At 43.9% G+C, this 11,803-nt stretch overlaps 1 protein-coding gene across 1 annotated transcript; it reads right to left on the reverse strand.

The window, feature by feature from the left end:
- Window positions 1-507: 507 nt before the first annotated feature.
- LOC140185600 (phosphoenolpyruvate carboxykinase, cytosolic [GTP]-like) lies at window positions 508-9,079 on the reverse strand. Its single transcript, XM_072238999.1, has 9 exons — window positions 8,958-9,079; window positions 8,372-8,625; window positions 7,031-7,212; window positions 5,998-6,201; window positions 5,697-5,884; window positions 5,427-5,589; window positions 4,922-5,278; window positions 2,351-2,446; window positions 508-1,738 (listed from the first exon to the last, which is right to left on the reverse strand). The coding sequence occupies exons 1-9, from the start codon at window positions 8,958-8,960 to the stop codon at window positions 1,284-1,286; spliced, it is 1,902 nt and encodes a 633-aa protein (XP_072095100.1). The 5' UTR covers window positions 8,961-9,079; the 3' UTR covers window positions 508-1,283.
- Window positions 9,080-11,803: the final 2,724 nt, after the last annotated feature.

Consider the following 11,803-nt stretch of genomic DNA (forward strand, 5'->3'; position numbering starts at 1 on the left):
GCTCATAATTTCCTTTAAGTTGCTTCCCTCTCTTCTTAAAGGGCTGAGTGACATGTGCGATTTTCCAGTTTTCTGGAACAATTCCAGAATCTAGTGATTCTTGAAAGTTCATTACTAATGCTTCAACTATTTCTTCAGCTACTCATTTCAGAACCCTGGGGTATAGTCCATCTGGTCCAGGTGATCCATCTACCTTCAGACCTTTCAGCTTCCCAAGCACCTTCTCATTAACAGCAACTACACTCACTACTGCCCCCTGACACTCTTGAATTTCTGGCAAATTGCTGGTGCCTTATACAATCAAGGCTCACGTAAAAACTTAAGTTCGTCCACTATTTCTTTGCCAACAGGAAGACTGCAGCAGTTTGAAGTGGCAGCTCATTATAACCTTCTCAAAGGAAATCAGGGATGGGCAAGAAATGGTGGCCTTGCCTCTCATGCTCACATCCCGAGGAATGAACAGAAATAACAGCTGCAAAATGATGCAATTAAATAAAATTCAAAGTGTAGAGAACATATGAAAACACTTTATTTTTAAACACCAAAATATACACAACAATCTTTCCTTTTAGAACGTATGTTATAATATAAACTCAGTCAAAGACAGTTGTAGAAAAATATTTTATCGTTTGAATAGACTAACATACTTTTCTTTAATAAATGATTTGGGCTTCCACCTTCACTATCAGCTGCTTTCTGATGGATCGAGTTTGTATCTCTGAAATATAACGGGTTGTCTGTCGCCTGAGGCAGTGGCATTTGGTCATTGAAAGCACCTTGCCAATAATTTAATTACTTCATCATAGCTGATAGAAAAACTGAAGTTATCTGGTTAAAGGTATCCTGTTACATGGTGCTAACTGGACAGCACACTCTAAAACTCCAACAGGAACAGTAACACAGGCTCAGAATAGCTAACCACAAGATTAAGGTCCTGTTTTCTTCACATAGGCTACAAACAGTTCTGCAACAGATTCTGAGCAATGGATTTCCACTGCCATAGTGTACTTTCAAAGGCTCTGTTAATATAATTGTCTGTGATATTATGGTACACAGTGCAAGTGGACAAGTTGCTACGTTTGACTTTAGATGCCCACTTCAGGGAACATTATTTTTTGCCCTCTTATCATTTAGTGAAAAATTACAATTGTAGGCACAGCTCACTATTCTTGCATGTGTGTATGAATCTCGTTTACTGTCTCAATAAACACTGCAATACACCAATTAGAGGCCATTTTTTGGAAAATAATTATGTTTGTTCTATTCTTTTCAGCTGGTCTTTGTTACAAGCGGTTTATTCTCTGCTCTAACTGCAGCAGCTGATTGGCTATGTCTCTGGGAAGGTCGTTGTTGACTTGTTCTTCAAAATATTTTCTGATCTCTTTTATCTCCCCTCCCCAGAACTCCCTGTCGATACGGAACAGCTCATCCATGTTCACGTTAGCCAGGCCGTCGAGGTTCAGAGCTCCATCCTCGGGAATGAAGCCCAATGGAGAGAACTTGGCGCAGTCCTCCCCCTCAATCCTCCGGAACACCCACTCCAGGACTCGCGAGTTCTCGCCGAAGCCCGGCCACAGGTAGTTGTTGTGCTCGTCCTTGCGGAACCAGTTGACGTGGAAGATCTTGGGAAGCCTTGAGCAGGGCCTGTGCTCCATGCTGAGCCAGTGGGACAGGTACTTGCCAAAGTTATACCCGAAGAAAGGCCTCATGGCAAACGGATCGTGCATGATGACTTTACCTGGTGAAGAACAAGAGAGGAGTGGTAAAGAACTGGTGAAGAACGAGAGAGGAGTGGCAAAGAACTGGTGCCCAGGGAAGCATGGGGGTCACTGTATCATGCGTCTTCAGTGTGCAAACAAACTCCTTTACACCACAACCTTCCTGCTGGACTCAAATGTAAAGGTACGGCTTACTGGTTTATATTGAGCAAAGCTCCATGTTCATTGCATGCACTTTCCTGTAGGAATTTCAGAAGTATTAATAGTGGGAGGAGGGAATCAGAGTGTTGTTTCCCTTTTCAAAAACCACTGCTGTGATATTCAGAGCTGTAGCTTTATTGTATGTTGTTGTGGTGTTACCACTTGGTCTATGATACTGCAGGTCCCGCCTGAGTATTATTAAGCTCTGTGTCACTACATTACTGTGCTCGCTATCCCTATTTTATTATTTTGTTTTACTGACTGTCTCTGTCCTGCCCTGACGTCACAGCCCGCCATGCCACACTGTTATTTTCCCGTCAGCTCCATGATAAAGGATTCTGTATTGGTTGTTGCTGCACCCTGCGTACTGCTGTAAACACACTGTCGTACTAGTCCCTGTCCCTGACCCTGCCCCAGTTCCTCCCTCATACCTTTGTGTTCAGCTGCAGCTGTAGCCTCGGATCTCATGGCTGCTCCAACGAACACCCCGTGCTGCCAGTTGAACGCTTCGTACACCAGAGGGACCCCTGCAACAGGATGGGAGCGTTTTGAGATATCGGTAAATACGAGATAGTACATTTTGGTAAGAAGACCCAATACCCTTTATACTGTAGAACAGGGGTCCCCAACCTTTTTTGCACTGCGGACCGGTTTAATATTGACAATATTCTTGCAGACTGGCCAACCCGGGGGTGTCCAAGTAGGGTTAAACTCACCTCAACATGTCTTTTACAGTTAGGGTTGCCAACTTTCTCACTCCCAAACAAGGGACAAAAGTAGCAGTCAAATCCCGGGACACTTTACCCCAGGAAAGACTACCATGACCATGAAGCCTTGCGCAGGCACCTGTGTGCGCATGTGATGTGCGCATGTGATGTGCGCATGTGATGTGCGCATGTGATGTGCGCATGCGCGTACCTGCCAATTCTGTTCCCCCCACAAACTGGTTTTGCCTTCATCTTCCCGACTACACTGCACATACATTATTTCTACTTTATATAGGCTGTGTATTTATCATATCATTCCTGCTTTTACTGTATGTTAGTGTTATTTATTTTTGGTTTTGTGTTATTTGGCATGATTTGGTAGGTCATTTTTTGGGTCTGGGAACGCTCGAAAATTTTTCCCATATAAATTAATGGTAATTGCTCCTGCACTTTACGCCATTTCGGCACGAAAGGTTTCATAGGAACGCTCTACCTTAGTGGGGGAAATACGGGACAAACCAATTTAGCCCAATATACGGGATGTCCAGGCAAATACGGGACAGTTGGCAACCCTGTGTTCAAGCTCAACAGTGCGTGACAGGGAATGAGGAAAGGTGCAGCTCACTCATATCGTTTTCTCACGGCCCGGTAGCACATGCTTTCGGCCCGGTACTGGTCCACGGCCTGGTGGTTGGGGACCGCTGCTGTAGAACACTGGTCTGTTGCTACAGAGGCACTACCACAAACAGTTATTGCACTAGGTCCCTTTTCCAGACTAATATTGAAAAGCAGAGAGTTTGTGGAAATGAGCATAAAACCTTGGTTAGGCCACACTTGGAGTGCTGTGAACTGCTGTGTTTACAAAAGTTCTACCCAAAGTGCAGCAGGACCTGCATGAAAGATGCCATTGCTCCAAGATTTTGCCTATCAGGAAAGAATGTCAGAGGCTCCTCGCGTTCAAATTAAATTTATTACCAAAGTACATCTATGTCACCATATATGCTCCTGAGATTCATTTTGTTGTGGGCATACTCACTAAGTCCAATGACCATAATAGAATCAATGAAAGAGCCCTGGCAACAACACAGACAACCAGTGTGCAAATACAAAAAAAGAAAGAGAAAAAACCTAATAATATTAAATAAGCAATGAGTATTGTGAACACGGGTCTTTGAAAGTGAGTCTATAGGTTATGGGAATAGTTCAATGATGGGGTAAGTGAAGTTGAGTGAAGTTATCCCTTCTGGCTCAAGATCCTGATGATAGAGGGGTAATAGCCATTCCTCGACCTGTTGGTGTGAGTCCTGAGGCTCCTGTACCTTCTTCCTGATGACAGCTGTGAGAGAAGAGCATTGCCTGGCTGGTGAGGGTCCCTGATCATGGGTGCTGCTTTCTTGCAACAACACTTCACGTAGATGTGCTCAATGGTGGGGAGGGCTTTACCCATGATGGACTGGGCCGTATCCACTGCTTTTTGTAGGATTTTTTTTTCTCAACCAAAGAGATTGAGGTTTGTACTGTTAGAATTGTGGAAGAGTTTGATAGGGTAGGGATAAGCAGTCCTGATGTTGCCATCATACTGAATACCACCAGCAGTAAATCTGCACTGATCACATGCACGCAGTTTAAGTGCGAACCCCTGAGGATTCAGCAAACTCTGTCAGGTGTGTTGCCTGTCGCCACCTCCAGGGCAGTTAGGCTGAGATCATTTTAATGTGCCCGTTCTATAAATGAAACCCACATAATGTTCACTGAAAACATTACATTTAGCCACATGAAGTCTAAGCAAGTTTTAGTGGTGGGTTGTTGGGGAATGGATCTGCTTTTGGAGGAGGGTGGGGCGTATGGGATTCCTCTTTCTTGGACGTAGTCACTGGAGCCAAACCGCATGGCCCGCAACCTGTGTGGCCGCTCGCCGCGGCAGATGGAGAATTGGGACATGCACTTGATGGCCTGCTACTGCGGGAGAAGCTGGCGCCGAATTTGTGCGTCAGGGAAATCGCGGAAATGTTGCCCAGTTGAGCCGCACACCAGCACTGGTCCATGTGCTGGAGCAACTCCAACATGCTGAGTGCATGATGGAGAAGAAGGGAGAACACAGATGCTACATGACTGTGTTGTGCTTTAATGTCCTGCTCTGAACATTTGCTTGTTTTCGGACTCCCCAGTTTCAGACCCTTCTGCATGCCTATTGTGAGTGTTCGCCTGCACATTGGGCAGTGAATCCTACATGATGCCAGAAACCTACAGGCTATGTCTCTTATTAGCGTTGCTTTGCAGAATAAATTGCCTTACCTTTTGGCCTTCGACTTCCAAATATTATTGCTTCAATAGGAACGCCTTCGGGAGACTCCCAGTTCGGATCTATGATCGGACACTGCCTGGCGGGAGCACAGAACCTGGAGTTGGGGTGTGAACACGGTTCTCCGTCTTCCTCGGTCCACCTTTTGTTCTTCCACGATGTCACTGTGACATTGGGGGGCAGAGTTTCATTGATGCCTTCCCAGTAAACACCACCATCACTGGTCTCTGCCACATTGGTGAAAATGGTGTTCTTACAAATGGTCTTCATGGCGTTTGGGTTTGTATCCATCGAAGTCCCAGGGGCGACACCAAAGAAGCCATTTTCTGGGTTGATTGCCCTTAGGTTTCCTAGGGAAAGGAACAAGGAGGCCAGGTTATTAACAGATCCGTCCATATTCACACCACGCACAATGTTCAGAATAAACTGAACACCTTCCCTTACAATTATTTTGTTTCATCTGCCTTCATCTACAGAGATGTGTCAAAGTGAACAAACCTTGCTCATCAAATTTCATCCAAGCAATGTCATCTCCCACACACTCCACTTTCCAGCCAGGCAATGTTGGGCTCATCATGGCCATGTTGGTCTTGCCACAAGCACTGGGGAAAGCTGCAGCAATGTACTTCTTCTGACCTTTGGGGTTGGTTACTCCCAAAATCTGTGGAGGGAGGAGAGAGGCTGGTGAGAAACTGACGGCAGAAATATATTCCTGAGAATCTTCAGCTGCTGAATGACCCTTCACCAAGGGCAGCTCCATCTCCTTACCAGCATGTGCTCAGCCAGCCAGCCCTCATCCCTGGCAATCCTCGAGGCGATGCGCAGAGCAAAGCACTTCTTCCCCAGCAGGGAGTTCCCACCATAGCCACTTCCAAATGAGATGATTTCCTTGCGCTGAGGGATGTGGGCAACCAGGGTCAGCTCAGGATTACAGGGCCAGTTATTGACCAGCGACTCTACACACGAGAGGCAAATTGTCACCAGAAGATCAATACATAATCAGACCCCATCCCCCCAAACACTCAGACAGCAACAACCCTTTCTTTCAAACAGTAGGATGCACACTCACTCTTCAGTGGTAGAGGACACCCCACTGAATGGAGACACTTCACAAACTGGCCACTGCCCAGGGACTCCAGCACCGCTGATCCCATACGAGTCATAATCCTCATGCTGACCACAACATACGGCGAGTCTGTGAGCTGGACTCCAATCTTGGACAGAGGTGACCCCACAGGTCCCATGCTGAATGGGATCAGGTACATTGTACGCCCTGAAGAATGAAAGCAATAAAGTCAGTCTTAGACACTGCTGGGGTAGAAAGTCACTGATGGATAAATCCTTATTACTAAAATGTTAATTCAGATTTAGTCACTGCACATATCTACCCTGCAAAATACAGTAGGATTCCTGTGGTTTGTACAACCTACACAGTAAAATTCAGCAGGTTCTACACTGTGAAATATGAAAGGACCTTCTGATTTGTAGAATGTACACTGTGAAATACGGTAGGGTTTCTGATTTGTATAATTTACACTGTGAAATACAGGGTCTCTAATTTGTACAGTCTACACTGTGAAATACTGTAGGGTTTCTGATTTTACAATCTACACTGTGAAATATGGTAGGGTCTCTGATTTGTACAGTTGAAATTGTGATATATGGTAGAGTTTCTGATTTTACAATCTACACTGTGAAATATGGTAGAGTCTCTGATCTATACAATTGAAATTGTGAGATTCGGTAGGGTCTCTGATTTGTGCAATTGAAATTGTGGAATATGATAAGGTCTCTGATTTGCACCTTCTACTCTGTGAGCATCAGTAGGGCTATTTGATTTGTACAAGCAGTGCTGTTAGGAAATTTGTTTGTAATATCTGTGTTTGTAAGCTGACCTTGTCACTGCAGAGTTAGGTGTAGGGTTGACACAGATCAGAAACCATGTTAGTATCCTGAGTGGTGAGGGATGTGGCCAACAGACATGTAACTGAGACTTGGACAGATCCACATGGAAGGTTCAATAACTCTGGCATAATTATTATCGTGAATGAGCACAACTCACATCAATGTACAGGGGTGGAAGGTTGAATTAATGCCTGTACCTTTCATACACTCTGGAAATCGTGCATTGAAGGCCTTTTCAAACTCCTTCTCTGACAGCCATCGCCCGAGCTGGCTCACTCCATTCTTTGCTATGGGAATGGTTTGCCTCTGCTCGGGGGTCACAATCACCGTTTTACTCTCCACACGAGCAACATCCTTGGGATCTGTGCGAGCCAGCCAGCTGGAGGTGATGAAAGGTGGTGAGAATGAGCAGCAGTGACTGGTCGTTAAGGTCAGACAGTCCTCACAGTTACAGCCTCACCGTAATCTGTAATTATTCAGAACCAAGGGCACCGTTCTGCCACCAATACTCTAACGCACAAGCCAGATCTGTAAGGTGGGAGTTCTGTGTTGAGTATAATGCACGTGTGTGGGGTAAGGCACCAAGTGTTCCTCTCTGTCACTTTGCAAACTAGAAATCCTCCCTCTGTGCAAAATGTTGCAACAAGTAGATCACTGCACATTTGCCATAAAGAGTGTGATGATATTATAGGTATGTGCAATTAATTCGATGCCCTAGCAACCTCAATCAAGTCTGCCAACACTGTTAAGGTAGTGGAAATAATATGCTTACGAAGCATAATTCGTTTATTACTGTTCTAGGTCAAGCAACAATTCCTCAAATTTTCACTTCGTTAACCTCTTACAGTTCTTCACTACTGTACAAATAATTATTTCTTGCTGTCCTCGGAGTGAGAATTCTTGCTGTGTGTTGGGTGTTGCAGGAACTGGAACTCTGCTCATTGACCATCAGATAAAGAGGCAGGACAAGACCATTCGGCCCCTCATGCCTGCTTTCTCATTCAATGGCTGATCTTCCACTTCCTGCACCAATCTCACCTTCCTCATTTCCCCTCAAATCCAGAACTCTATCAAACTTGGTTTGGATTTTACTCAGTGACTGGGCCTCCACTGCCGTCTCAGGCAGAGCACTGCAAAGATTCACAACACTCTCGTGAAGATATTCCAGTCTGATTGCCTTATATTGGAACTGCGGCCCTGGTTACAGAATCCGCAGCCGAGGAATCACCATCAAGCTCATTAAGAATTTTGCGTGGATTAGTGCAATGTTAATTAGTGCAAGGAAAAATAATTACATAAAACCACTGTATGTGCAGTTAATTAGGTGCCCTAGCATCCTTAGCCAAGTCCTGCAAAAAAAGGATGGAAATAGAGCGGCTAGTATTCGGAGGCTGGGCTGTGCTTTGCACGTAACATTCGTGTATCAGGCCTGCTAGTGCTTGTTACTGATGTTCAGTAACAAAGGTGTATCTATGATGTACCTAAACTTGTCATGCACAATATATGAAAGAGAAACCAGATGGGAGGAAATTACTCACCAGTTCTGGTACTTGTGTAGGCGTTTGATCATTCCCTGCTCCTCCATCAGGGACAGAAGCTGCCTGTCTTCTTTCTCACTTCCATCGCAGATGTGGATGCTGTCTGGCTGACACAGCTTCACACTCTCTTCCACAAAGTCTCTCACCGCAGGACTCAACTCATTCAGATCGCCATTCACCACTTTCAGAGTGTGCACAGGCTGAGACTGGAGCTGGGGGGCCATGTCTTCTCTGATAAGCGTACTGCCAAGAACCTGTGAAACAATTATGTCACTGTTGTGTGCAGTTCCTTCATTATAACAGACTGTCTTAAATGTACATTTTCTGAATGCATAGATCATTCAAACTTTTTTGCAGAATAGGCATCAGACAATAATAAAAAAAGTCAATAAACTGGCTCTGCTTGTCTGCCTTGTAACGAAAAAAGATCACAAAACAAAAAAAGATACACAGGAAAAACACAGTAGCAATAATAAATAACTCCCTGTAATATGATAAAAAAACAGCTGTAATAAATTTTAGGCTCAAGAGTCTGAGCTGGAAAACACATCCTTTCTCAATTGCATCTATTTAAACAAATGCGAACCATTAAAGTGATGTTCACTTCCTCTCTTGTTGATCAGTAGTCCGGTCAGATCATTAATCTGAATTTTAACTTCTTTTCTTTCAAGCAACCTCAACTCTGAAGTTCTTCAGGTGTCTGGTGAGTTTTCTCTGGACTGCCTGCGGCTTTAAATACAGAATTAGCTGATCCTCTCCACCAACCACTTTGGATAAGGGGCTTACTTGTCATGTTCGTCACTGATAGTGGACCCACCTCACTGAGCACGCAGTTAATACGTAATCCAGTGTCAGAAATTTGTACTTCTAATAAATGTTCTAACAACTAGACATCAATAGATAGAAATGTGCAAGAGCAACACGTCTTCAAATATTTTAATACATAATCCAGCCAATACCCTGTTTCGGCAATCAGTGATCAATACTTGTTAAAATGTATCTTTTTCTATTAATGCTGAGGTTGGCAAGTTGCTGACCTTGGACCAGCTCTGATGCAAGTGGATAGTTTGCTTTTTTGATCCAAAAATTGCTGAATGTGATTTATGGGATGATAATGTGTTATTCAGACAAAGAACATTGCCTCTGCTGACTGTCCAATCAGGTCTTTGCAAAACCAGGCACACCTCCGGAGTTTAATAGTTAATTGCATGGCCACTGTCACTGGCTGCTGATTGGCTAATGGCTGGGGGCTCGACTCAGGTGTGGATTCAGCTCACAGTAATGGTTAGGCTTAGAATGGAATGAGGAAAAGAAAAACTCAAATTTGTTTCAGGCCTTTTAAAATCTTTAAGCAGCCCGTAGTCAATGAGACACTATTAACGTCTAGTCAGTTCGTGAAGGAGGAGGCTTCCACAGCCAATTGTGGATAGCAGGATCCTGTCAATATGTAGGCGAACAGAAATTTGAAATAAAGACAGGCAATGCTAGAAATGCTCAGCAGGTCAGGCAGCATCTATGGAAGGAGAAACAGTGTTAGTATTTTAGATTGAAGATCCTTATCAGAAGAATTCATTGTACTTGAAAAAGAGATAAGAATTTGTCTGAATGGAGGGTGAATATCTGTTCTTTTAGAAAGTACATAGGATAAATCTTTGAAGAGGATAAATTACCGGATGAGAAAGAAAAAGCCTTACCAAGAATGAGCCTCCAAGTGTCTATATGCTCGTAGGACCATTTCTTTAATACCTTACACAAATACACATACGTGTATACCTTCCACTTCTTCTGCACGAAGCATAAGGTGAATTTCCCCGAGGTTCCCTTCTTCTGACTCCTGTGGCTCTACTCTCAAAGTCATGATGGCTGCCAAATATATAATATCTATTGGTTGTAAAGACTTAGGAATGTGGCTCGCACCTTTGTGTGCTGACTGGTTCAGTGTAAGGGCTGGCAGAAAACCGTGTCCTCTGCAGAAACTTCCAAAGGCTGCCTTGTTCTCTCTCTTTCCAAACTAAACCGAAGAAATGCTGCTTTACAAAATGCAATCTCTTTTTTTAGAATGAGATATCATTGCCTTGCTTAAAGTATTAGTAATCCTCCAGCATCCTAGAGAGATATTGAGCTAGCAATTAGCAGAGCCCAGGTGGGTCACCCTGTGGAAATGTCATGACGCAGGAGCACCAAGGAAAGAAAAAGAACATGTTGTGGGAAAAGGGAAACATCTGCAATGTTAGTCTGCTCTTAGGTTAAAGTAGGATAAGTTTCCCCTGCTCAATTGAAGTTTGGTTTTCTGTCAAAATCCTTGAATCTGTTTAAATCTCCTTGTACTTTGATATCTGTTATCTTCATTCCAAACCAATATCATGCATTTCTCAGCCTGATTATTTTCCAGTTAATAAAGTGAAGTTGGCTACTACTGTTGTTCATTCCTAGATTTGTATAAAGATTCTTCAGCTGAGTAAGAAGTGTGCCTCATTAATGGAGCTGGAACTGAGATAGAGAGCATCAGGGAAGTGATTTAGCAGTGTAGGTACAAATCCAACAAAAATTCTACAGCTGAGGTTGGCTCACCTTTGCACATGGCTTCACAAGTGGAAGCGGCTAAATGCAATGAATGAATGCATTGTTGAGATGGAGGAGCAGGTCTTGGCCATCAGTGATGGGGTTTCTATGGGAGCAATTACCATTGGAGCATCTGTTCTCATGGAGAATAATGGTATATTCCTAGTCAATTTCCTGATTGATCCATCTTTTCTTCATTGCTTTGTATGTTTTGTCTTTACCTACATGCAACTTGTGAGTGCCCCTTCTTGTTCTCCCCTCATTCCAACCCTGCCTGTTGTGCTTCTCATTTCTGAAGCAGATGTACCTGCAGGATACTCAGATGAGGTCAATGATTGGGCTGCTACTTGACAAGAAACACTTGGTTATATATGGATAAAGAATGCAGAACGTAAAACATTACAGCACAGTAGAGTGACATGGTGTGCGGTGATGGTCCAAGTTCAGAGGGGGAGACACTGAAGCAGATTGAACAGTTCAGTGAATTTTATTAAGAATTGTGCAGAACAAGAGGAAAATATTAAACACTAGGCCAACAGGGCCATTAACTAAATCTCTCAGACTAAAGCTAGTGCCAACACTGCAGCTCGGAGGTAGTAACTTAATACTAAAGTAATGCCTCTCATTTATAGTGTTAATCTAAACTGTAGTCTTCTTTCCCAGAATGAGGACTAAGGTAAGCAGGGAGCATTGCCATTGCTGCGCTTCAGTCAAGATTTGACAAGACTAAAACGAAAGGAAGGGAGTTAAATATGACCACAAAGAAACCCTCATTGGCTGAAACATGCACGTTCACGAATGTGATTGCTGCTCCCTTTCAGCTGCCTGCCTGCGAGGGCACCAAGACTCCGTGGCAGTGTCCATGGCTGT

Source organism: Mobula birostris, chromosome 2, assembly GCF_030028105.1.
Source record: "Mobula birostris isolate sMobBir1 chromosome 2, sMobBir1.hap1, whole genome shotgun sequence".
Classification (NCBI taxonomy): domain Eukaryota; kingdom Metazoa; phylum Chordata; class Chondrichthyes; order Myliobatiformes; family Myliobatidae; genus Mobula; species Mobula birostris.

Bases quoted from the DNA above. Each gene is read 5' to 3' on its own strand.
- LOC140185600 (XM_072238999.1), bottom strand. The intron at 7,213-8,371 runs GTGAGTAATTTC...CATCACCTCCAG, and splicing joins CTACACAAGTACCAGAACTG to CTGGCTGGCTCGCACAGATC. The intron at 1,739-2,350 runs GTATGAGGGAGG...GTTCTTCACCAG, and splicing joins AGCTGCAGCTGAACACAAAG to GTAAAGTCATCATGCACGAT.